The sequence below is a fragment of the Corvus moneduloides genome, chromosome 4, assembly GCF_009650955.1.
Source record: "Corvus moneduloides isolate bCorMon1 chromosome 4, bCorMon1.pri, whole genome shotgun sequence".
Lineage (NCBI taxonomy): Eukaryota > Metazoa > Chordata > Aves > Passeriformes > Corvidae > Corvus > Corvus moneduloides.
Genome location: NC_045479.1, coordinates 50,608,111 through 50,635,431, shown reverse-complemented (window position 1 = coordinate 50,635,431; position 27,321 = coordinate 50,608,111). Strand labels below are relative to the sequence as shown.

Genomic DNA, 27,321 nt, shown 5'->3' with positions numbered 1-27,321 from the left:
CTAGTTATGTAGTCAGAAAAAAAATTCTATTTTTTTGTGGCTAGTCTAGTAAATCACCAGATCAGTAACTGGTTTTAGGAGAAACTTCCAGAATAATTTCCCATGTTGTCCAGGCCAGTTCCCTGAACTTGAGGTGGAAAGTCAATGTAGCTTTTTGAGATTCACCAAACACAATGTAAAACACGAAACCAGTTATTTGTAACCTAGCAGACTTTAAAACTCAGTCTGGATTTGCTGTATGGAAATGTCTTGTTATGAGCCCTTCTTAAGATGATTTTTGTGACTGTATGGTTAGGATGTATGCCTAACATTCGTTGAGGCAGAACATTATTTTTATTTGTATTTTTTTTCTGTTCAGTTGAGCATTTTTGGAAAGCATAGCTAAGTAATTCATATCAATGCTATCTGTTTTACTCTTCTCTAAAACTGTGCATTTTACCTTGAACTTAACTGATTTTCTGACTGAATAGAAACTTATCAAAAGGCAATTTTCTTAAATAATTGTGATTTTTTTTTTAGTATGTAATTTCTTATATCCTTACATTCTTATGTGTACCTTACCTTGTTTTAAATATTTTGTCATAGTTTTGTTACAGAGTGATCTCCTAATCAGTAGTTATTTGGCATTGCGTTAACTGCTTTGAGGCTTTATTGTTGATATGCTTTCTATTTTTATGGACTGATAAATACAGAGCTGGAGAGCTGGGAACTTATCTTTATTAACAGTGCTTGTTTGAACTGCAGAGTGAATTGACTGGCATTAAGATTTTTCTGAGGTCTTAAGTGTTCTTGAAAAGCTGGGTTAGGGAAGGGAAAGGTAGCCAACCCTGGCACAAGAATTGGGAAAAAAACTGAACCTACTGCTACAGGGTTGTGAGGAAGTACAAGATCTTGGATCTGAATGCCAGCTTCAAGTTAATTGCTCTTCAGCAGTCCATTTAGTCTTCCATCTTCCATAACCCAGTAGCTGCCACCAATACCCCCCAAGCCATCCTTCTGTAGTAGCCTCCATTCAGGGATCTGAATGGTAGGTACTGCCACAGCTGTTTCGCTGTCTCCACCAGGTTACTTTCCTAGACAAATGTCCATTTTGCTGGTAAAGCTAGTCCTAGTCCTTCATTTTATTTTTTCCCTTTTCTTTTTAAATCTATTTTAAATATCAGTAGTCAGAAATGTTTCTTTTTTTGCTCAGCTGAATGTTTTTCTTAAGCAGCTGTCATCAAGTTTTCATCAGTCTTGTGAAATTCAGTGTTTTACATTCACAGTTTTTAAATGCAGTTACAGTCGTTTAAGATTTACATGTTGAAAGTAACCTGTCTTTATACATGTGTACAAAATTATACTTTATACTTGTATATATGGGTTGATCACAGGTAGATCTGTATCTGTAAAATCAATATTTAAAATATTTAAATGTCATAAGTTATAAAGAGGTGTTGGATGTCTAACATAAGACAATTTTATTGCTTTATTGTTTGCTATAGATGTGCAGAATTATTAATTATGTATCAGGCTGATATTAACCATGCTGCTGAAAGAGGACAGACACCTTTGTACCTGGCCTGTAAAAATGGAAATAACGGTTGTATTAAGCTATTGTTGGAAGGTGGAGCAGATCGAACAGTAAAAACCAGTGTAAGTTAAAATAGTTTGTAAAGTTAAAGTACCTTGTATAGTACTGAATATTAACATTGAAATATTTATTTAAACTTTTCTTTAAAGCTGGAATAAGCCAAATAATTTGAAATCAGTATTTTGTTATTTTCATCATACTTTCTGGGGTTTTTAAACTGTATATTGTCTAAAATCTCCTAAATGATGTGACTTTCACAGCATTTGACGTATTTCAGATTCCACCGGCAATTTGCTGCAACTTTTCTCCAGCACTGGATTTGTAAAATGAAACTTTTCTGTTTTGGCTTATTTTTAAGGTGGAGAAGTGGAGATAGGGATTTTGCTTCCACTTTTTATGTTAGAGTGCCTTATTGTTGTCCTTGAAGGGACAACACCCCAAAACTTTCTTGCCAGTCTTGTAAACTTTCATATATCGCAAATGGCAGAATATGGCAAAAAAAAAGTCATATCTAGAGGAGAAAGGGAAGAGGACTGTCTCAAAATCAGTACCTACATATTGCCTTTTTCAGGTGCTTTTCTAAAGTTTTTCTTAAAGTCTGATGTCAGTAGATTCTCATGACAATAAATGTGGGTTTTAGGCCATCCCAAAATACAGCACAAAGTGTAGTAGCTTCACAGAACGTTCTACTCCTCCTATAATTATTACACTAAATTTTTTATGATTCATTTATTTTGCATCTGGAAAGTAAATTTGACTTGCAGTGAGAGAAAGTTGTGATGTCAAAACAGTGAAACTGACTAATAAATGTATCAATGCAGCATGAAACTATTGATAGTTGGAATAATTTTTGTTTGATGCACAGGAAGGAAGCAGTTTACTAACAGCATGTAAGCACTGTATGACTTAGACTTTTCTAAAAATTTTGAAGACTTCATCTGTTGGACTGTCCTTGGAGAAAACTGTAAATTTTTTTTCTGTTACATTTTCTTCCCTCTCTTCCACCCAAAACACATACAAGCAACTCTGTTTTCCCAGAGGATTATTATGTCACTCTTGCTTGTCTTCTTAATTTCCAGGCCGAGCCTTCCATTCAGATTCTTTGCTGATACAAGTCTACAAACATTTTTCTATGTGTTTGGTGGCAGTGTGCTTTTCGATTTTGTTTTTTTTTTTAGGATGGCTGGTCACCAATTCATGCAGCAGTGGATTCTGGTAATGTTGAAAGTCTCAAGCTCCTTATGTACTATGGGGAGCCGAACGATGGGAACTGTTTGATGGATGCAGAGCCTAATTTAGACTACTTTGATTTGGAGAAGAGAGAAGATGACTATAGCAGTAGAGTAAAGCCTGTTGTTTCTGCAGATCTCATCAACCATGCTGACAAAGAGGGTTGGACTGCTGCCCATATAGCAGCATCAAAAGGCTTTAAGGTTAGTCTGTGTGAACAAGTTACAGTAACCTGATAGAATTTAGGCAAGATAAATCCTTTTTTATCTTTGAAGAATTACAACTTAGATGTCAAGTCTTAAGTTGTTACCTAGTTTATAGGCCAGCTTGATTTAACAGAGATAGACCTCCAGCAGACAATTAATCCCAGAATCCAGGTGTCAAATGGAGTGAATTGTCATATTTAAATGTCTACTTCTTATGGCACATTAATAAAAAGAGGAAACATCATTACTTGAGATGCAGATTTTCAAAGTTACAGTGAGGTGAATCCCACCCTGAATGCCAATTCATTGGATGTCATGTGCTTATAGATAGTTTCCAGTTACAGGTAGGAATGATTTGAATTTAACTATGAACAATATTTCCTCTGTGAAGGAGGGGAGAAGAAGAAATTTGAGAACCAGACTAGTGCAGACATACATTGTTTAATTTATTATTTTGAGCAGCCTTTTTAGCAGGCAATGAAACATTTTTGTGAGGTTGGGATAACTGATGACGTGGAGGATGACCTGACAGGTCCTACTTATGACAAATAGGAAGATTTCTGGAAATCTAATATTACTTGAAGGTTTTGACATCAGAAGCTATGCACTTCTAACACTGACTGTTTAAAGAACTTCTTTTTATATGGTAGCTGTCAGTCAGATTTTACTGTGAAATTTTTACCTAGGAAGAAAATAGGGGGTGTTAACCACAGAAGAGAATGAATTTTAAGAAAATACAGCCCAAGACTTAAAAAATCAGCTTGTCTTTACATGCCTAGTTCAATACCTGTCATTATGTTTGCTTTTTTCCTGGTAAATTTACTATGATATGTTCAAAATAGACACAGATTTAAGATTCAGTTTAAGTTACGGTTTTTTAGGGACAGCCACTGCTTACTCAGCATTTTGCTTTACAAAGTCAGTGTTCCATTACCAATGTCTGTTAGGCAGGTGCAGGTCCTTATTCCAGTTTCCACTCATATCAATTTAGATGGAGTTTAAGGTATTTGCTATAGTCTGCAAATACCTAAATAATATGTAGTATGTTGGCTCTTCCTGCAATAATATAATCCTTGGGAACTTTGAATATAGGTTCATTTGCTGTCTAAAAGCTGCTTTGACTAGGTGATCTCTCTGAAAGTTCTGACACTGGAAGTCTTCATGTATGTCTTTCATGAATAACTCAAGGGTTTGAGTTTCTAAGCACATTCCAAATCAGCTGTTTAATAAGATCTCCATTTGGGGTTGAGGGGAGTCTCTTAGGTGATGAATGCAGTATAGAGCTGGCAGTCAGACTCCTGCTTTTGCTGTTGGAGACTGTATAAAATTGTATTTGATTTAATGCATTTATTGACTTGAGATATGTTTGGGATACTTAGAAGCTAAAAAAGCTTAATAGCCATCTCCAAGTACTGTTAACACTTCAGCTTCATTCTCTAATCCATTACGTACACTGCATGTCATTCATTTCAGTGCATGATAGCTGCATTTAAGCAGTGCTGACACTTGCATCCTTTTGTTTTGAGATGGGTAGGTGCCATTCTTTACAGATTAATTCTGCTAGGACATCTTAGCTGTTATTTCATAGGCAGAAGAGACAACAAAAATCCTCATTTTACTAAGGAAATAAGCTTGATTTCTTTGTTCTGTCCCACTTCTTTCTGCTTTACTTCCCATTTTCAGCCTCACAGTTCAGTCCTCAGCCTTCTGCTGTTCTGCTCTTCATTGCTCCCATTTGAGAGATAGTGTTAACAAACTAACCTGGCAAGAAAATGTGGGTTTTTTCTGCTTGATTTCCTTCTGGCAAACTTAGTGAACTAATCTTTTTTTTTTTAAAGTACTTGGAGGTGCTGTAACTACAGCCTGGTGAACTTTCACCTCACAGGCAGATATACCTTGAATGACTGCTGTATTTATGAAAGGTCTCAGGGTGTCAGATATACTGACAAAAGTTTCTGTAGAACAGCTACAAAACAGGTAACACTTTGCAAACCTGCAACTAGGCACTGTTCTGCATCAAAATACTCAATAGCTGCTTCTCTGTGTTTTTAAGGTTTGGTTTCCCTGCTATGGTTAACCCCAGATGTTATCAATACAGTATTAACTAGTGTAATTTCTGTTGGTTTCTCTTTTTTCCAATATGGATGTGTCTTTAAAAGCATAACTGAGGCAAAGCTTTCATGAAGGCCACCTGTATTGTTGCAGAATGATGGTCATTAGAGACAAGGACTTGATCCTTTTCCTGATTGCTGATTAATCAATATTTGCATATAATTTTATGAGAACTTTTTTTTGTCCCACACTAATTTGGGAGGATCTATATAGTGAGTATTTTTTCATGTTACAGTATGATTCTGCCAATCCAAATTTATATGCTAGTAGGTTGTTTCTACTTTTAATGATTTTTCCTTTTGTTGAGCATGTGACGTTTTTTAGAGGGCATCATGTTGTTGGCATCCACAAGATGTCTGTGCTCTGACTTAATAAAAATACAATTTTATATCACTGCATTCTTACTATGCTTGCAGAATTCCAGGTTTCTGCTTGCAAAAATTCTGCCAAATAAGAGCTTGCAAGGTGCTTTTAAAATGATTCTTTTTCTGTGTCCCACTCAGGTGTCAGTCATGATGGAAGCTCCTACTTGGTGAATTGCAAAGTGAAAACTGGTTTTATGGATTGTTGCCTAAATAGATTCATTTATTAGTCTGTATTAAGCTTTAGAGTTGCTTATTTAGTGTTGCTTGAACATTGAGGCCAAGATGTTTAAACCAGGATAATATCTGGGTTTCTGTCTCCTTATCAGTACCTAAACTAGTGGCCAGATGTAAGAATTTCTTAATTCAGCTGATCAGCATTTGATGCTTAGAGACAGTAGAACCCTTGCTCTGTGTGTTCTGCTTTTTCATAATCATTGAGACTTTCAAGTCTGCTGTGAAATATTTTTACTCCTGGTTTTCAACTCTGTGAGAAACATCATTTGGATTCTATAGAAACTCTGTAGCTGGTTGTCTTTGGAAATGTATGTGTAAGAATTTCAATTAGGAATCTAACTGTGTGTTGGTAGAACTCTTTAATGCAGCAAATGGACAAGTAAATAATACAGTTCCTACCTTTGCAGAACTGTCTAGAAATCCTTTGTAGCCATGGTGGACTAGAGGCTGAGAGAAAAGATAAGTGTAATCGAACATTGCATGATGTTGCTACTGATGATTGCAAACATCTCCTAGAAAACTTAAGTAAGTAAATGCTATCAGCACTACATAAAAATGTTTTTAGTAAAGAACTTGTGGGGCAAAAATGAGAAATATGAAAAGGGTAGTTGTCACTTTTTTTGGCACCACAACATTAAATTACTAGCAAGTTTCTATTCTCCAAATTTTGCAAAAGCATATGATAAAATTTTGGTGGAGGTTATTCAATTCCTCATGTCTTTGTTTCTAAACCATTCAAAAAGATGGTACATATTGTAAATGTGCAAACATCCATATTCTCTTAAAATTTCTGAATTTAATGTTAGTAATTACTTTTTCAAAAGCTATTGCCCTCCTCTTATATTTTCTTCAAATTCTTGCAGAAACAGTCACGTAGTGGTGGGTAGCTGTCAAATTTCCTCAGGCTAAGATGATCATCTAGTCATATATCTGAATCTCTTTTTAGAGCATAGTTTATTTTGTCACTTAGTTATCATTGAGGGGATTTTTTGTTTGATTCTTCAAATATGTCTTAGAGACAACATCAAAGAACTTTTCTCCAGCATCAGTAACTTCTGTAAGAAGATTGCTCTTCTGTTGAAACCTGTCATTTTCTTCCTTCTCTGTAAGTTTTCTCAAAATTCAGTAGAGCAGGCTGATCTGTGTATTTCTTGAGACAGAACTTAATTAATCCTCTCACTAGTTTTGTATAAATCTAGCTATAGCTCTATATATATATACAGAGAAATATCTTTGTATTTCTAATACATCTAGCTCTGTATGGCATTTGTAGATTTGTATGCTTTCTATTTTTTCACCTTTTTTTGGTGTTTGTCTTGTGGGATATAGGGACGTGGGTAGTTAAGTTCACTGATTATCAACAAATTAAGGATGTTCTCTGTCTGCTGCTTCTGATTTTCCTCTTCAGCTATTTTAAATCCTGGTTCTTATCATTTTACTGCAGGTTCAGAGGGGAACACAGCTCACTTTCTATTAGAAACTCCTCCATGGTCATCTTCTTTATCAGACTGAAGCACATTTCTGATGGCTGAATCTGTAGCCTGTTAAATAAATGCTTGTATTATTTCCATCAGTCTTAGTGTCTCTGGTCATGCTTGTTGTGAATCCAACGGCTTTTATCAGGTCAGAATCTTTGGCCTCCCTTTCTCTTCTTCTGTACACCTTAAGCCAAGACCGTGTTTTTGAGTAAGGTGTGTATGTACCATCCTTTACCTTCCTCCCACTCAAGTGAAGTTTCCCCTGTAGGACAGGAGGATGTGCTCTGACAGATCTGAAAGACTGGGGGCCGGGATTGCCAGAGGTCACATGCACTGAAGTTTTGGCATATACTGTACCTCTGTCCTAGGGGCCTGTTTCCTTGTGGAGAACCCTCTGTACTCCTTACAGTCTGTGCTCATTTCCCTGAGGTCCAGACATCAGAAGGACAAGCCTTTGATACATTTCTCACAATTCCACATCTGAAGGATGCCTCTGAGTTATCTTTTCCCTATGGTGGGCTAGTGGGTTTAAATCAGAGCTTTTCTGACATCAGAAAAACTTCATTGGTTTGTATCAGCTGATGATCTGGCTTCTGAACACAAAAGGGAAACAAAGATCATGTTGCAAGACTTCATAATGAGCTGATATGGGGGGTTTTTTATGGCGTACTTTTTAAATTTCAGGGATAATTTCTGAAAGGTATTGTTTGGCATGAAAATTAGAAGACAGCTTCCTTTTCATTTTTAGTCATCTAAATGATCTCCAGAGACTGCTGCTTCTGTTGAATTGTATTCCGAAGAGCAAGATTTAAAATACTTCATAGTTCATATTCATAAAATATGCATGTAAATTTCCCTTTTTAACATTTTGTCAAAATACTCTATAGCAAATCAAATATACCCTTTCAACTGCATTTTTTGTCTTAGCTCTTAGCTTTTTACGTAAAGATTTTTGGCTCAGCTGTGCTTTTCACTTGTGCACTAGTTCCAGAAAATTATTTTCTCCATTGATAAAGAAAATGTGCACAAACACAATAAACTGAAAAATTAAGACACTGCCTACCATCTGTCTTAATTTATAAGTAATTAGTCTGTAAAGAGGAAATACAAGATTAAGTAAATTTTGTCTTGCTTCCTGTTATTTAAGCATAATAATACTGAACTTTTTTTGTAAAAAAATACCTTGGTATTTTCAGCACTGCTCTGATTTTGTGGTGGTGACCTGTGCTGTTCTTTACCATTTGCTTCTCTGTAGAAGGAGTTATTTTGTAGCTTTCTTTTGTAATATTAGATGTTATTGGCTTATAATGATGGGATTATTTTAAATTGAATTTTACAGTTTTTCTCATTGTTGCTGTTTTGTTTTTCAACAGATGCTCTTAATTTACCTGTAAGGATTTCAGTCAGTGGCATTGAACCAGTCCACTGTGGTACAGAGGAATTTGATACAATATGTGCTTTAAATATCCGCAAGCAGATGTCATGGGAGGATTTTTCAAAAGCAGTGAGTCAGGCAGTGACAAACCATTTCCAAGCAATCACTTCTGATGGATGGAGGAGCCTAGAAGACCTGTCATTTAATAGTGCTGCAGAATCCAACATTGGCCTCAGTGCAAGCAGTATATCTTCTGTCAAACTAGGTATCAATACTGGTGTTAATGAAAAAAGCAAAACTTGGGGGTGTTCTCGAATTCGTGAAATCTTCTAAATAAGATAAAAATATCTTTGAATTACTGCATCTTTTAAAGCTTAGACTAAGAAAACCAATACTAGCTATGAAACTTTGAACAGTGCTGGTATGAAAGCATTCCTTACTTTTAGCTGTGTGTATGGCACAATTAATTATGCACTTTAATATATTATTGGGAATCATGAGGCCCTATGTTAATTAGTCTTTTAGTACTTCTAGTACTCCAGAGGAGAAATCAGTATCTCAGATGAAACTAAATTCTCACCCTGAGTGCTGTGTGCAGTTTTGGATGTCACAATACAAGAAAAAGCAATTCAGGAGCATCCAAAGGAGAGGGATGAGGATGGTGAAGGGCCTTGAGGGGAAGCCGTATGAGGAGTGACTGAGGGCACTTGGTCTGCTCAGCCTGGAGGAGACTGAGGGGGGACCTCATTGCAGTTACAACGTCCTCATGAGGGGAAGAGGAAGGGCAGACACTGATCTCTTCTCTGTAATGATCAGTGACAGGACCTGAGGGAATGGCCTGAAGTTGTGTCAGGGGAGGTTTAGGTTGGATATTAGAAAACAGTTCTTCACCCAGAGGGTGGTTGGACACTGGAACAGGCTCCCCAGGGAAGTGGTCACAGCACCAAACCTGTCAGAGTTCAAGAAGCGTTTGGACAATGCTCTCAGGCCCATGGTGTGATTCTTGGGATGTCCTGTGCAGAGCCAGGAGTTCGACTTTAACGATCCTTGTGAGTCCCTTCCAACTCAGGATGTTCTGTGATCCTGCAAAAACAATTCAAAGCCTGCATTGCTTCTTTACAGTACATGCAGAATATACAGTAAATACAGACTGTAAATCAGCATAGGTAAACAGAACTGCTGTTTTATGTAACTTCACTTAGCAAGGTAAAAAAGAGAAATCTTCAAAATTATGCGAAATCGGCCAAAATGTTGTGGTCTTAGTAACAGTTGTATAGGTTTCTGAAAATCCTTGTAATTCATCTTAAATCTCCTTCCTTCCTCCACCTTCCCTTCACCAAAACTGAACCCTAGTCACAGTAGACTGGGCAAATTATTCTGTTTTACTCTATTTTCTGTGTAAAGATGTTAAGAGCAGGCTAGCTGTTTAACTTGTATCTCAACTGGTAGAAAATACTTGTATCTTCAGTCATATATCAAATAATAGCATGATTTAGTACATCTCATACATGGGACTGGTTTGTTTGTCAAATTTGTCAGTGTATGCACGTAATTTTTGTAAGTAAGTGAATATGCTTGAGTGTAGGACACTTCATACACATAAAAGGAGTATCTCTCTTTTATTTGTTCTTTTTAACAGGAAACGTCTCATGGTCAACAGGTCAGATTTTTTCCCAGCCACCATGGGATTTTTTGAAGAACAATAGAGCTGAGCATATCACAGTGTTTTTGTTTGGTAATTTTCAAGTCATAATTTTTCAGTTTTGAATGTTAAGACACTCCATATGAAATACATAATTTGAGAGTCATTTGCTACTGTTTTTGTTCTTCAGTGTTGCTTGATTCTCAGAAATATCATATCCAATTAATTGACTAGATTTTAAAGTGTCTACAACATTTAGAAAATATGCTGGCACACGAAAGTCCTACTGCATTTTTCAGTCATATAATAATATATATATTGCTTATGTCATGGATATCCATGAATCTAATGGTGCTGGATAAATGCCTTTCCTTTATTCAGCATTTTAATTTGCGTAGCCTCTAATTTTAAAAGGTCGCTGTAGAATACTGCATGAAAATCGTATGTATCAGTCATAAATGCATGTAAAACATGAGAGATTTAGGAAAGTTATTTGTATATCTCATTTCAAGGACCTCAAGAAGGCTGTCTAAACAGTGTGACTTATGCATCCATGATCCATCTTCAGACACTTCAAAATTACCTCCGCCTGGTCAGTAGTAAGCTAGCTTGTCTCTACATGCTAATTGTTTGTCAAAATATTTCTGTAACAGTCTTGACTAAAATCAGTTTTTTGCTCTGTGAAAGAACATCAAGACTTCTAAAAAATGAAATGGGATGAAAGTTGTTATTTTAAATTAAAGTTCCCCCTAAATTTACCCTTTAACTTTAGCCTTGTGAGGGCTTTAGCTTTCTTCTTTAAATAGGTGCTATCTGATTAACTGAATTGCTTAAAAATATATTAAAAGCTCTGTGGTATCTTATTGCTTTCCCAAGTTATTTCATTTCACTTTTTGAGGATAAAGTAAATTAGAATAACATTCATGTAAGCAATTATTTGAGATTTGAATAGCTTATATAGAAATCTCCTGTAACACACTTTATTTAATACCTCAAAATGTAAAGATAATTGAATAATATGAGAGAACTTTCATAGATCATTTCTTTTAACATTGCATCGAATCAGAATTATTTTAGAATCTGCTTGATTTCTGCTGTGTCCTTGGACAGTATTTTATGTTGTCAGGAGAACATGCCACAGGTTTCTGCTGTATTCAGGAATATTGCACAGAGATATGACTGTATTCCCTTACTGACCTTTTAGAGGTAAAATAGAGTTAAGATTAAAAAAATTTTTTGTTCTACCATACTGATAACATGATCCCATTTCTACTGCAAATGAAGTCCTCAGTAAGTCCTCAGTCCTTAAATTAGCAGTGACTTAAACTGATGGTTTTGGCATCATTCTGATGTATATTTTAATTCAAAATCAAGAAAATATTTGTGACTACTAAACTTACTCTTCCCAAATAAATTTTTTAGGTTCTAAAGTTTTTTATAACAAAATAGCTTGCTATGTAGTTTTACAAGTTAGGATATAAATTTATCAACATATTTCCAAGATATTGTATGCAAATATTGTCTACTTTGAAACTAATATAGTAAGGATTATCAACTCCAGTAGTGCAAATCAAAGAATTCTGTGTTTTAGGTGCTGATTGTGTCATTTAGGTTAAAAAAAAAAATCTAAGTCTGAACTTCCAAGAATAATTTATGAAATAAATATTTATATTTATCTGTCTGTAGGTTGAACAATACCGTAATGTCATTTTCCATGGTCCAGAAGGAAGTTTGCAAGATTATATAGCATATCAGATAGCGGCCTGCATGAAGGTATTTGCACAAACATATCAAGCAAATTAGTCCATAAATCAGAGTTTTCACTATTTCACCAAATACATACATTTTCAACACAGCAAAAGCAAGTGGCTGCAGGATCTACATGTGAGATTGTTAAAGTTGAAGTGGATGCTGGTTTCTCCAAGGAGCACCTTGCAGAACTGTTCATCAGTAATGGTAAGGTTATTTCAGCAGGACTAATTTTGGTGATTTGTAGGAAAATTTTTAATGGTGCAAAGTAAAGAAATACATAAAAACATTTTGCATAGTGGATGGCATGTTTTAATGGAACCCATAGTTTTTCAGGTGCTTGGGGCCAAATGATACAAGTCTAAACTGAGGTAGAGCTGAGTGTGACAGAACTCCCAGTAAGGAGCTCTGTCAAAAGATCATGCCACTTAAGTAAAATTAATAGTTTTTATTATTTATTTCTGTCTCATTCTTTTTTTTCCCTTTGTTTGTGGTCCTTTAAAAGTTGATTGCTCTAGTTCAGATCTTCTGAATCAGAGCTGAAGGTCTATGGTCTGTGCTCATGAGCAGAGCCATCCTATCAGGTTGTACAATGCCGTGCAGTGTTCTGTTCTGTTTGTTCATGTACTGCCTGGTGTAAGTTCAGTCTATGGCAGTTTTTTCTCTGTGGAAATCCTGGTCGCAGTTCGCAGGATAGTTTGTGCCAGTGATTATTCCCACATGTCATTTTCAGTGCCATCACACTGGTGGGAGAGGAGACCATTTAGTCAGAAGTCAGCTAGGCTTTGGTGTTTGGCCTGGAGGCGAGAATGTCACTCATAGTTTGGTTTGTTTACTGGCCACTGTCTCTTAGGAAAGCTGCTACTTTTGGATGCTTTACTCTGTGTCAGGAACACACTCTTTTAAATAGTCTGGTTTTGCATTTCAGCATGGTGCTGCTGGTTGAGTGTCATTTTTCTGCCTGCTTCTTTCCCTATTGTTTTGCTGCATCTCTTTTCCTAAGAGAGCACTTCTCCTCTAAATTAATCCATCAGACACAGAGAGGGTACCTGTCCTCCTTCCTCTCAAGCTGTAGCCTCTTAGTAAAACAGGGCAGTAATAGTCAGAAAACTGCAAATAAATAGCAATTTTCAGATACAGTCAGTTGCTGTAAGTTTTGTCTTATTACATGTCAATTTCCTTAATGACCATTGTTAGTACCACCTTCAAATGGTTTTTAAACAATGCAGGGCACAGTATAGTCAAGATAAGTGTTTTGTTTTATGTATGTATTACAGAAACATTCACCTGGGATTTAGTGTTACAAGAACACTTGTAAAGCTGTGTCTTTTTTAAGCAATAAGATGTTAAAATCAGGAAAATTAAAGGAAAGTATTTAAAATGTGAAAAAAATGAATAGATGTCATTTTAATGCCTATTAGATTCAGGTGCTACTGGGTTTGCCTCATATTAGCTCTGATTATTTGAGTGTTTCTTAAAGATACTGAAGGAAGTTTTGAAGAGAAGATTACCTATTCGTTTGCTACTATCTCATAGAATGATAAAGTTTCTTATAAACACGGACTATTCTTAAACCTTTTATCGTTACATGGTATAAAGAGTACATGTTGAAAGTCTAAGATGTATTACAGCAAATGAAAGAAATGTTTAAAGAGGTCCTTGCTATCTTTTCTGTTGTATTTATATTCAGTGTACTGAAATCTTTCCTATCTATGAAGATCCTATTATAGCCATTTCAGGAATTTATTTTAATCATAGCTTTCATTTTTTTCTTAATATACAGTATGATATTCTTACTATTGTTTGATTTTATGCTTTCAATTTTAAACTTATTATCCAGTCTGTTTGTTCCTATAAACAAGTTAAAAAGGAAAAAAACTTTTTAAAAATCCTTCGTTGCATCAGTAGCAGTAAATTCTGTATGCATAAATAGAAGTAAATTTTCCTACGTAGACATTAATGGGATTTTTCTCTTTCAGCTTGTCTGATCCCGGTGAAACATCCTCCTGTAAACAAGACAACAATTGTGATTTTAGAAAATCTGGAGAGAGCTGCTTTGTCTGAATTACTAGGAGATTTTCTAGCACCTCTTGAGAATCGAAGTTCGGAAAATCCCTGCATTATTCAAAGAGGTATTTAAAGAACTTGGGTTGCAGAAATGATTTTACTACAGTACAGTTTTATTGTAATATACAACAAACAGGGAACAGGAGAAAAATGTAATTTTTTCAGTTTTTGTATACTATTGTGAACAGTTGTCCTTAACAAAGATAGCATGTTTTTAAGCTAATTGGTGGTGGTTTGTGGGTTTTTTTTCCTTTCTAGTTATGTCACTGCTTCGTGCTTTTGCATGAATCATGTCAAGGCTGTGAGTATTTCAGTGTTTTATGTTTTATGATTTTATGTTTCCTTTATGATTCCTTTTTAGCAAATGGAGTTTCTGGTGCTTTTTACTTTCATGAGAACTGCTTTTTACTGGGGACCATCGCAAAGTGCCATCTTCATGGCTCTGACCTGCTGGTTCAGCAGCATTTCCGTTGGGTTCAACTTAGGTGGGATGGGGAGCCAATGCGAGGCTTGCTTCAGAGGATTTTAAGGAGGAAAGTTATAAACAAGGTAAGAACTCAAATCAGCTTCAGCAGTTGCATTCATCACCAGCTCTGTGAAATATGTACAATGGTAATGCCAAAAGCAGAGCAGATAACTTAAGTTGTTTCGGGAAAAAAGCACTCGTTTCTAGGAAGATACAGGCTGTGTATCTGGAAATGTTGTGCTTGGATTCATAGAAAGGTATATGGCCATGACTGATTGGCATAAACTATTGGTTGGTTGCAAATAATGATCCTGTGGCTACTTGCCTGTCCCCTCATGAAACATCCTTCAGTAATTTTTTTCAACTTCTACCTGAGAATGGTAGTAAGAATCAGTTAAACAGACATAAAATCTCTTTTTCAAATAATTTATTCTCAATATCTGAAATAAGATAGTCATATATGTGTTTTGTTTAAGTTTTAAGCAGAAAAAATATTTTCCATGATTTTCAAATCAAAGGACAGGCAAATTATACAATTAGAAAAGTTGTTTTGAGCCAATAGGTCTGCTGAAGCTAGAACAAAAGTCCAAAAGAGAATAAGGATGGGAAGTCTGTTTTAATACTAGTAAATAAATGAAGATGGGAAATGAAAAGAAAGATACAGGCAAAAGAAGAATTGTGGACTTTTGAAAGTTACTTGGAATACCATTTGAGCGTGATAGCAGCTATTACTGACAGTCAGGCAGTGTTAGACATTGGCAGAGGGTGTTTAATCAAAACAGCTGCAAAGGAAAATAATCTTGGCAGCAGTTTTTAGCAGGCTTAAAAAGGGAGATTGTTCTAGGAATAGAAAAAACTGTCAGTAATAAAGAGTCCTGTTGTGGAATAACAGACCTACTGTCAGTTCTGAGTGTTCAGCTGGATGTATCTTGGTTATCCTTGCGGATGTCATCTCCTGTACCCTTTGCCACAGTTCTCATCTATAAAAGCTTACTGATTCAAAGAGATCCTGAAGAGGAAATGTGTGGTAATTGAACATTTCAGCCAGGATAATGAGGAAATTTAGAAACATTCCAAAGTATTCTTTAATTGCAAGAACAGGAATACAGAATAGAAAAAAAAGGAATCATCTGTAATCTATGGAACTCTTAATAGACTACTTTTCTTAGATTATGTTTTTTCAGTTAGGACTTGCTCATAGTCAAATGCTGCATCAGACAGACTCTGCCAAACTGGTTTGGATACAAGAACTTGCAGCATCACATAACAGATGGCTATTTTTTTAGGCTTGAAAGAAATCCTTAGTCTCATCGGTTAGAATTTGACCATGTAATAGGCTCCTACCTCTGATTGAAGTTGAACAGAATTTGGTAGTAATCTCATTAAGTTTATTTTTTCTGAAGCATATATGCAGATGGTGGCTATTTGGAGAAAAAAGCCATGTGTCTTCCCTAATTAAATATTGAAATTCCCAGTGTGGTAGCACATTTTTTGAAATACATACATGTGCCACATGTAAACTCAAATGCCAGTTGGTATGGGACTGAAAATAGTGGATTTCAAAGTCAAAAATAGTAGAAAGATTAATCTGTTATAAAAATCTAAATCAAAGTAGAAGCACATTTACTGTTAGAACCATAGACTATTTCAAAGTTCATTGCTCTGTTTGTGCCTTAATATTCATATTTTCAGGTGAAAAGCTCTTTTCCCCTTAGTTTGAATTATTAGGATATATGGGAACAGTTTAAATATTTTTCTACGTTAAGTTCACCCATAGACTCTGTCAAGAGGCTCTGGCTTCAGTGCTGTCAATTACTAACCCTGGTGCATCTTTTAATGCTTCCTTTAATTTAAAATGTTACAGAGGATAATCCTAGGATTAGGATGATGAAGACTGTAATTTTAAATCAGAGGAAACAGGAGATTTTTCTGGCACTACATAATTTGCCCTTAACAAAGCATACTAAAAACACAAGTCTTGGAGGGATACATCTTTCCTTCATTGCTACTAGATCTAAAATCAATATGAAAATCCACTGAGAATATGTCTGGATCAGATATTCCTGTTCAGTGTGATTGGGCATTTTTTCATATGCCTTATTTATATCACATACATTGCATTGTATATGGTAGGTATCTCTTGTAATCCTAAACACTGTAGAAAAAGCACTGCTACCAAAATTTCTGTCTTGGTTTCCCACAAGAAAGTAAAGGTATGTCAGTTTATTGATAAGGATATATCTTTTGAAGTGTAGTTGGGAAAATAAGTTTTAATATAGCAAGATGTCAATATATTCTGTAAAAGGGTTTGACCTGGTTTTGACTGTTCCTGATTTTTCGATAGCAACACATGCAATAAAAAAACCCCAAGCCTTCCTGGGGTTTCAAGGAAAGTGTTTGCAGCTCTGGTCTTATGCCATATCAAACATCTTTTCTCCCTGCAGTTCAGAGGCAAAGTACCTCCTCCATGTGATCCTGTGTGCAAGGTCATAGACTGGATTCTTGTTGTCTGGCACCAGCTGAACTCTTGCTTATCACGTCTAGGAGCACCTGAAGCACTTATGGGACCAAAGCATTTCTTCTCTTGTCCTGTGGTTCCAGGGCACAGCCAAGCAACAGTCAAGTAAGAATTTTGTTTCCTATTTGATGCTGTTCAGTGCCAACTAGATACTTGTCACAAATGTAGTAGTTGTGTTTCTCCCAAAACCCTGCTGATTCAGCGACCTTAGAAAAGTATTTCAATAGAAGTTGCTGAAAGTTTTAAACTTCTGTTGGCTATTTAATTACTAGAAGGGCACTTCTGAAGGACTCAAGTGGGCAATGGGTGTCTATTACTGTGCGAAAGTCAGTCTTCTTGCGATCTTTCATTTATTTTCTGACACAGAGGTTTAAAGATTCAAGAATTCTGAGCTTGAAAAGTTGGTAAAGTCTCCTTTTGAAGTTGTGTTTGGAGAATGATTTCTCACTTTTTAAAATATGTGGTATAATTTTAAAACATACATATAGTTTAGAGATATATTATCTTAGTGAGTAGGGCAGGTATATGCGTTTAGTTATACATATGGCTAGCTGGCCAGTAACATAAAAAATTTTTTTAAATTATGGAAATTTTGGCTTTTCTTGCCTACAATTGCATAAACATCCAATCACATTCCAACTCCAAATGCTAGCAAATGATAGAAGAAATAGTTATAGAATTTTAAATGATACGAATTTCACACTAAGATGTTGTTTGGCTATATCAGAAATTTAATGAGCCCCTAATTAAGATTCAGACTTACTCAGAATTCAAAGTATACCATTTGGAAATGTGACATAACTCTTCTCACAGGGCAGGTCACCACTTCTGTCCCTTCCCTTGTACTAGTTTCTGCTGACCCTTCTTCCAGGGGCCTTTGCTTAACATGTGCAGAGGTTGTCTCATTTCATGTTCTGTCTGCAGATCTTCATACATTTTGCTTGTTCATTATCCTTTTTATTCTCTGAAAGTACAGATTAGATAATCTTCAGAGTAATTATCAAAGTCTAAATGTGGCTGTAACATTGACTTGAAATTTTATGCGTGCTGGGAAATAAAGGAATAAAGCATACCATGCATCTATCTTCCATCTTCCTCTTGAATCATGTCCTCTGAAATGTTTTAATCATGTATTTATTGCAGTGGCATTATTAGAGGACAGAAAAACTATTCTTTAGATATCTTAGTTATACATTCTTGAGTTTGGATTTCTCCTCAGTGTAACTCGGACTGGTTTCACAATGCTTTATTTTGAGTACAACCCTAAAATGTCCTTTATTGTACCCATATGCCATCAGACTTCTCATTTTAATGTAGTTTTCATCCACTAATAAACACTTTGAAAGCACAGCCCCAGTGAGCTCTTACTGGGCACTTTTAGTTTAGCAGCATGATGGCTGAGATTGTGGTCATGTATTAAATAGCTTTTAATTAACAGCTCACTGGTTGCTGTTATTTCAATCCAATTAACTACTCCTGTCCTCTTGCTCTTCCTGTCCACTGTGCTATTCTGCTGCTTTTTGCATTTAGTAAAGCTTCTCTGAGTCAGTCCAATTCATTAGGACAGCAGACAGCTATCTACAAACTGGGTTCACTCTGGGCTCAGTATTAGCATGAGAGAAGAGGAAGAAGCAGCAGCAGAAGGGAAGGGAAGGCAGAGAGAACATGTGACAGGAAATAGTTTTCCTGCTGTGTGTTCCATGTATCTTCACCTGTTTTGGTGAGTAGAGTGAATAAATGAAGAAAATTTTAACTACGTTTTTTCTTGGTTTAGGTTTAGGGAATTGAAGATGATGTTCCAACAGGAACGACTTTCACTTTGCAGCCCTTTATCGAGGCAGGGGTGTGTTACACCTTTCCTAAGTATCAGCTATATCAAAGAATGGGGGACTTCATCAAGATGAGCACAAACTTAAAACTGAATTTAAATACCAGGTTGGAGTTTTGTTTATAGAGCATCTCCATCAGTTGTTAACTGTTAGATTAGAATGGCCTCAATTAATTCTATCTTTGCAGTGTTCATTTCTGACCATTTATACTGGCAGTATTGGAAAATGTTGAAAGCTTACATAGGCAGAAATTGAAAAGATAGTTCTTTATGACTAAAATACTAGCAATTGTTTATTTTAGTAGCTTAGCTAGCAGAAGCAGACTGTAACTCTATGGAATAATATCTACAACATTATGCTAAGGAAGCTTCAAGGAACATCTCCAATACACATTTTACATTGTATTTTAACAACTATACTAATTATTTTTCTAAGTAATGTTTATCAAGCTTATGCAAGTACTTTGAGCATTTATAGATCATAAAAGCGCAATCTTATGCTTCACAACTGATCAAAAATACACCTTTCAAATAATTCATGCATTCTAAATTTAAAAAAGAAATGGAAACCCTCTTCCCCCCAAAAAAAGTCGTCATAATATTTTAGGTAATAAGATGGCTTCAGTGCATCAATGTATCCAGCAAAATGGTCCATTTAAGTCAAGCAGACATTTTAGCCTTCACATTTTCTGAATAGATTTCTGCAAAGCTGAACACAGCATGATAGCCTATAATTTCTTACAGACCTTTAATGCAAACTGTCTGACTCAATCTTATCATCTTCCTCTTGTAAGAGAGTATAAGAATAAACAAAAAGAGTTGGAGTTGGTCTAAAAAAGATTGTCTCAGTGTATGTTGTAGATGTGAGCTGAACCTTAAGTCTGAAATTTCTAGCCTTTATCCCCAGAGAACTCCTAAGTTACAAGAAATAACTTTATTTTTTCCCTAACACAAATTTTTCACTTCTTTGCTAATACAATGTAATGCTTCTCTCTTAGAAAAGCAAAAGTCACAGAAGACTCATGTCCCTTTTAATCAAATTTTTGAATCAAAATCAGACCCAGTCTTTAAACCAGACAATCTGGAAAATCCACAGCATCCTGGAAACACAGTTCACCGTAGATCAAATAAACAAAAGGAGAGTGAGAGCAAGGCAGATGTATAAATAGAAATGTCTTGTAAACTGGACAAGTTTGGAAATTGAAGAGTACTGAAAGGGGTGCAACCATAAGTGAATACCTCCTTTTTCCCATGCTGGCAGCAAATAGGCTAGGAATGAACACCTGCAAGCATGGAAGTTTCTCCATGCACTTTTTAAAATAATTTATATATATATATATATGAACACTCATCTTTCTGGGGCATTTCTTTAGCCTTAAAATGAAAAGAATGTTTTATAGTCCATATCTGAAGGAGAAAAAGCATCAGGTGGTAAGTTTGTCAAGGCAACCTAAAAAAATGTAGATCAAATAGTTTAGTATAAAACAAACAAGTAAACCCTACCTTAAATAAAATCAGTCCCTCTCTGAAATGGGGTGCTTCTTGAAAATACAAAATCTGATACTTTACCGAAGTATAAAATCACAGGTTTTGATAATTGTTTTTGAAGTTAAAGAATTGGTTTTGTACTACAGGTGGATGTCCAAGCTATGGAATGCTGTGATAGCTCCCAGAGTACAAGAAGCCATACTCTCCAGAGCCTCTGTGAAAAGACCATCTATACCAGGACAAGCAGTAGCCAAAAAAAATCCTAGCCAAGGGCAACAGGCTGTTGTTAAGGCTGCTCTCAGTATCTTGCTAAATAAAGCTGTTTTGCATGGCTGTCCTCTACCCAGACCAGGTAAGAGTGAACTGTCTGAAAGCCAAGTAGTTCTATGTTGCTTTTATGGGGCTTTTAACTGCTTCCTTCCATTTCTAAAATGTCTACAAAACATAACTGTAGTTCTGAAGGGAGGTGGTGGGGTTAAAAGCATTTACAGCCATTAAACTAAGTAGTTGTATAAAGTACTCCAAGAAGAACCATTTGCAACAGTCAATTCTTCTTAACACTGTTCTACTTTTGTTTCAGAGCTAGATAATTATATAGCAGATTTTAAGGGAGGAAATTTTCCTTTGTCTGTGGCTTCGAGCTACAAAAATTGTAGTAAGAAAAGAGGTGAGAATGCTTCTTGGAGAAAAGTGAGTACAAGTCCTCGCAAAAAGTCAGGCCATTTGTCCTCCCAGTCATGGAATAAGCAGGAGACAAATACTGAAGGTAAATCTTTTTATTTTCAGTTCTGAAAGTTGTGGGGGGTTAAACTGTGTAGATGCGAATCAGATGTTTCTCCTACATCATGAATTAAAATTTGTCAATTAAATGACACTTGTATTTATGTTCACCAGTAAAAAACTGTCTACTTTTTTCCCCCCAAAATTACTTCTTTGTGACTGTGAGGGGTCCTAACTAATTTTGGTTGTTCTAATGCCCTTTCTGTTTGATAATGAGGTTGGCTCAGATGGTGGAATTATAAGCAGTGGTTCCACCTCTGACTGCGTGGAATGACACCATATGAGTCTCTTCACCCATACCAGATGAGAGGAAGCTTCATTACTTTATTGGTACTCCTTAGATTTGCTCCAAATTTACAGTATACAGACTTTTTTGAGTTTCCTTACACTTACTTTATAACTTCACTACTGTAATTATTACTGAGTGAATCCAGGTAAAAATAAATTAATATATTCCTCCCCAGATCATGCATCCCTTGTTCAGTCTTACTAGAAAAATTGAGTAATCTAGAAGTCTTGCAGTAGAAGAAGGAGATCTTTGGGTTTAAATTGAAGATTTTGATTTGATTTTCACTTTAATTGCAAAAAATAAATGTAGAGAATTTTATGTAGTCACAAATACTGTAAGGTTTTCAAGAAGTTTCCACATCATCTTCAGCATGTTTCTTGATAAAGAAGGCTTTATATGACTGGGTCTGTGCACGTGTATAAATGTGGATGTTATATTTGTGGCTGACACTTTTGAAAAATCTTTTCACCTCAATATTATAAGTCATATAACGAGCAGTTTGTTACACAGAGATAATGACTGGATATATTGGAAAGCAATGTAATTCTTCTATGGGATACATATTTCTAGATGGGAAACTTAGTAATATTGTAACTAAATACAATATTGAACAGAAAAAAACTTCCAGGGAAAAAAATCAAAGTATTTGCTTTCTGAAAAGAAAGTAACTACTTCAGAGGGAAGATGTAGGAAGAGGGAGAAGGCAGCTTACACACACACACACATACACTTTAGGAACAGTAAGATTCTAGCCTCAATTACCGCATATACAAAAGACCAAAATGCTTGATGCCTGCTACTTTGCAGCACTAAAATGAGCTATTCATTTCTTCAGCCCTTGTTCAGAAAGAAGTCTGCTTTTTCTGACTGCATCTCTAGTGTCCTGATTGCCAGTTCTCTGAGTTGTGAACTTCTCTAATCCCACTCAGAGGATTTAAGAAATAATGAACATAACCTGAAGTAGGATGGTTGATGTTGTATCTTGTACCTGAGAATGTTTTTGGAATCCAGTTAATATCTGTGAATATAAGTTAAAAATTGAATAATCAATTAATTTTAGTAGTCTTCTATTTTGGACTGTCAGAATCAAATGCTGTTCCTGTTTCCAGGTAAAGGTAAATTGTTTGATTTTACCTCCATGAAGCAAATTTAAATATTTCCTTGTTGACAAGCAATTTCTCTTGGGGAGAACCAGTAAAGGTGGTTCAACTGCCTAACACAGAAACCTCATGTTCTCTCTTTCAGAAAAGCTTAGGCAGCTCATGCCCTATTTGCCACTTTAGCAGTTTCGAATGCTACACTGAACACTTTCAAGGGATGTATTCTGATCTTTGACAGACTCTATTGACATAATTAGTTAGTAAATGGGAACACATTATCCCTGTTTATCACAGATTTTAGAATAAAGAAATCAGTACACATGGTAACACACTAACAAGTCAACTTCTCTTTTGTGCAGGTATAAAATCTAAGACCGTGTTGCAACCAAACTGTAAGAAAAGAGCTTCTCTCACCACAAAGTAAGTTTTAATTTCTGTTTTTTGTGACACTTTGCAAAAAATAAAGGTGATAGCATTCTGTTGCAAAGCAGCACACTATAATGAATGGATTAATAGGGTTTTTTGGTAATATTTTGATCCCGTATCTGCAGAAAGGAAGTATTTTTAATTTTCATTCCTGAGAGGAAATAAAATTTATATACTTTGATATAATTTTAGAATCCATTTCTTTATTTCAAACCTTGCAGTACTGCATGTCTTTTAATGTTACAGAATAGTCTATGATTTAAGACTATTATGTAACACTTACTCTACCTTGAAAACTTGACTGTATGCTTTTATCAACTGGCATTACATTTTAAAAACTCCTCTGGCTATTTCAGCTTGCTGAATGGCAATTCAAGATGGTACAGTACATGCACTTTAGTCCAAATGATAGAGTTGCCCTGAGAAAGTGTATGAATTAGCTAGAGGGAACTGCATTTGAGACTTTATTTCAATCTGAAACCTCGGTTCTACCTTATTCACAGGCGCAGAGAAAATAGAATATTTATGCTTCCGATATGCCAGAGGTTTTTTTAAGGTTTTGGAATTACTTCCAAAGAATAGAGTGGAACAAAATTGATTGCTGCATCTTAAAAAGAGGGGAGTCTTTGAAAATATTAGACAGAGGAATCCTTCGTTAGATTTTCAGAATAGAGAGAATAATTTGTATAGAAAGATCTATTATGAGATAATTATTGACAACTACTGCTGTCAGTTCATCAGATGTCATTTTGGTTTTGTTTGTGGTAGTAAAGGTCATTTGGAAAAAAAATACTATTTTTGAGGTGTTTATAATATTTATTTTAAAATTCTGTATAATAATTTAAATGTCCTCTCTGATTGTTTGTTTGGGTGCTTTAAGATCTTCAGAGAAAGATCATATGAGAACATTAAATCTGGAGCAAAGGCTGTCTGTTGGTTCTGATGATGAAGTAGATCTTGTGCAGGAACTTCAAAGTATGTGTTCCAGCAAATCTGAGCCTGATATAAGCAAGGTAAACACAAGGCTTTTAAATAATTTACTACATTACCATATTCAGTTGTTTGTTATGTGTTTAAAATAAATTTTTAATTTACAAGCCCTGCTTGAACTGAAGAAAATTACTCAATTATTTGGGAAAAGCCAAAGTCAACTAATAAATTACACATTTGAGGGTAAGTGTTCTAGTTTAACATATACTATTTTAAATTACAACTTCACCAATTTTTCTTGTAGAGGTTTTTGCAGTGGAGGATCAAATTTCTAAGTTCATAAAATCATAGGATAGCCTGAGTTGGAAGGGACGAACAAGGATCGTTGAATCCAGCACCTGGCTCTGCACAGGATCACACCAAGAGTCCCACCATGTGCCCGAGAGCATTGTCCAAACACTTCTTGAACTCTGGCAGGCTGGTGCTGTGATCACTTCTCTGAGAACAGCCGTTCCTGCATTACCATTCCCTTGTTGTGTTTCATGCTGTCATTGCTCCCACTGGGAAACTGTTGTGTGTGTTCAGAGTGTGGAACTGTGGATCTCTCTCATTTTTCCTTTTATACCAATACCATGCAGCTTTCCCCGCGGCTGAAGCCTATTTATTCTTTTTCATCTTTCTTCCTAGCACAGCTGAAGTGGATGGCTGTGACAGCAGGCTGTGTTCACACTGGAGCAGCTGTTCCATATCTTTTGAAACATGGATAGAGTCAGTCTTAGGCTATTGTCCAGTTAGGCTGTGCATGACATCCTCTAGGACTTCCCTGAACAGCAGTTCCATTAGTTTTGCTTTATTAAGTATTCTGTTTATCCTTAGAAGACAACCAAGTTTTTATTAAAAAAAGAAATACTGTGTTTGGGAAGATTTTTCAACCTATTTATTGAAACTCTTTATTACAGTGTTTTGTTTTGGGTTGTTTTTCTTAAAGTATTTACAGTACATGCATGAGTCACATGCACCAAGCTGGCAGGCTAATCACTAGTCAGTTAGCAGGGATTTATCGTAGCTATCCTTAAAAGAATGGGATGTGCTTAAAGAAATGGTAACCAACTTAAAATTGTGGTTAATAACATGCAAAGTGTAATTGCTTGTTGATGACAATTCAAGGAAATTGGGGTTAGATAAGGAAGGAGATAGATGTCATGTCTTTTGTTCAGTTTCCTCACCATGGGTGGAACCATCCTTGGCTGAAATTTCTGTTGTTAATTCCCCAGCTGCCTAGTAGAGCCTTGCAGAAGTAAGGGTGCTGTTGCATGCTTTCTTTGTGTGATGTAATTTCAGGCTGCAAATGGAATAATTACTTCTGCTCTTTAACTTGCCCTTTCACTCAAATATGTTCCTGCTGCCTCCACTGGGTTGGGGTTGAGTGCTTTTGCAGTTGCAGAATTGAATTGGATCAGCTTGCCCCAGGATAAAATACCTAGTTTTCAGTGAGGACAGCAGCTCTAGCGGTTATTTCCTGATCAGGAAAAATAGGAAAAGGGAAGGAAAAATACTAGGGAAGAAACAGGGCAGGAGGAAGAGAAAATGATTATTCCTTTCTCTGATGTCCCTGGGGGCTGGGTAAAATTTAATGGGAAACTGCACTTAAGCTCCACTGAACAGTGTTACTCTGGTATGTTTAATCTTCCTCTGATAATAGTTAATACGAAATCTCTATCTCCTATCTTCTAAAAATGCACTCAGGAGTAAAGAAGAGATATTTTAATAGTTCTTTGGATATTTATGCTTTGCATTGCACAGAAACCATGAAAATAAAATAAAAAATTGGCAAATTGAAACATAATCTCTGTGAATAACTAAAAAAAATCACCATTTTCTTATCTTTGTTTAGATTGCAGATTCTAAGGATGAGTTATTGATGTTCAGTAACTCTAAGAACATTCCTGTATTTTCAGCAAGTGGTACTAACCCAAATAAAACAACAGCACAAAAGGTAGGTGAAATGAGTTTTATGTTACGATAGGAAAGGTGTCTTGAGTTTCTCCAAAATCTGAATTTCTGAGTGGATCCTAAGAACTAGTGCTAGTTAATAATAATAAACTAGTGTTTATTACAAGAAAAAACTTGACATAATTCCTAGGAAAGTTGCTAGACTACCATACCAAGTTTCTTTCATGTGTCTTAATAGAAGCTAAAGATTTATTAAAACAATGGATGTATTTGCATTTAGTTTTGGCTTTTACATGAAGCCATATCCCTAGGCCAAGTATTTTTGACATTACATTGACATTATAAGTTATTTCCATCAGACATGAAGAGAAATAAAAACTGGGTTTGTTGTTTCCCCTCAATTAATATCATTCAGTAAGTTCGCAAAAGCACCACTTTTAAAATTCTTGATGTAAAATTGCTGGTTGCTCTAATGTCAAAGCTCTCAGGGGCAGAAATACTGAAAACACATGGTACTACCAAAGTTTGTGAATAACAGCATTTTTTTAAAAGGTTATCAGTTCCTATTTTTGACCTAACTATTTGTTGAAATATACAGTCATCTTGCTATATTATTTATGTAAACAAACTTCAGTAACTTCAGAATAGTTTCAGAGTGGGAAGGTAAGATGAATATTACTGGTAGATATAGTAAGTCCACTGTCATCTTCTTTTGAGAAATTTGTATTATTGTTTGTGGGTGCTACCATCCCTATTAAATGCAAAGATGAGATTATGTCCTGCTTAGTTTTCATTCTTTGGAAAATTATGTTTTCTCTGTTGTTACATTTTGTTCCCTTTTCTTTTTTGGTCCTTGTGTTTTTGAACATCAAGAGAGCTTCTGAGCTCAATTAATCTTAGCCAGGGCATAATCTGTGGTCTGTGTTCCCTTACCAGGCCTTCTGTGTTCCCTTGATATGGGTCTTTTGGAGGCCAATCCCGATGTTTTATCTGACTGCAATAAATTGTTTTCTAGAGACACCATTTTCTGCAGATACAATGAAATAGTCCTGAAACTGGATTAACTTGCACACCTTAGCATTAAAAGAGCTGACATTCACAGATCACCAGATATTCTGAATTGGAAGGGACCCACCCACAAGGGTCTTCAAGTCCAACTTTGAAGTGAATGGCCCATACGAGGACTGAACCCACAACCTTGGTGTTATCAGCACCATGCTCTGGCCAGTTGAGCCAATCTCGGCCAGATGAGTTACCAGCCTTGCAATCATATTTCTTCATATCCAAATATTCAGAATGTTAGAATACTTTCTGTAATTTTACTTAAAATCCATAGAACAGTCTCCGCTAAAAGAAATAATTTTAACCTTGCAGATCCACAAGTAGGTGTACTCCTTTCAAATAGCTCTCTAAATGCATTTTCAGGCATCCCAAATCAGAGCTTCACATAGTAGTGATGCCTGGATAATTGGCTAAGTCAGCTGACCTACCAGTTCCTACTGTACATTTTTC

The 27,321-nt window shown here is 35.7% G+C and overlaps 1 protein-coding gene across 1 annotated transcript in view; it reads left to right on the top strand.

Annotated features, from left to right (window-relative positions):
* The window catches only part of CTTNBP2 (cortactin binding protein 2), an 81,666-nt gene that overhangs the window by 50,517 nt on the left and 3,828 nt on the right, over positions 1 to 27,321 (top strand). Inside the window, 16 exon segments of the mRNA XM_032105670.1 lie at positions 1,485 to 1,635; positions 2,752 to 3,006; positions 6,128 to 6,245; positions 8,572 to 8,838; positions 10,213 to 10,308; positions 10,728 to 10,807; positions 11,902 to 11,988; positions 12,072 to 12,171; positions 13,944 to 14,096; positions 14,393 to 14,580; positions 16,942 to 17,120; positions 20,478 to 20,683; positions 20,912 to 21,097; positions 22,860 to 22,920; positions 23,807 to 23,939; positions 25,751 to 25,852. Of these exon segments, the coding sequence (XP_031961561.1) occupies positions 1,485 to 1,635; positions 2,752 to 3,006; positions 6,128 to 6,245; positions 8,572 to 8,838; positions 10,213 to 10,308; positions 10,728 to 10,807; positions 11,902 to 11,988; positions 12,072 to 12,171; positions 13,944 to 14,096; positions 14,393 to 14,580; positions 16,942 to 17,120; positions 20,478 to 20,683; positions 20,912 to 21,097; positions 22,860 to 22,920; positions 23,807 to 23,939; positions 25,751 to 25,852 (2,362 nt within the window).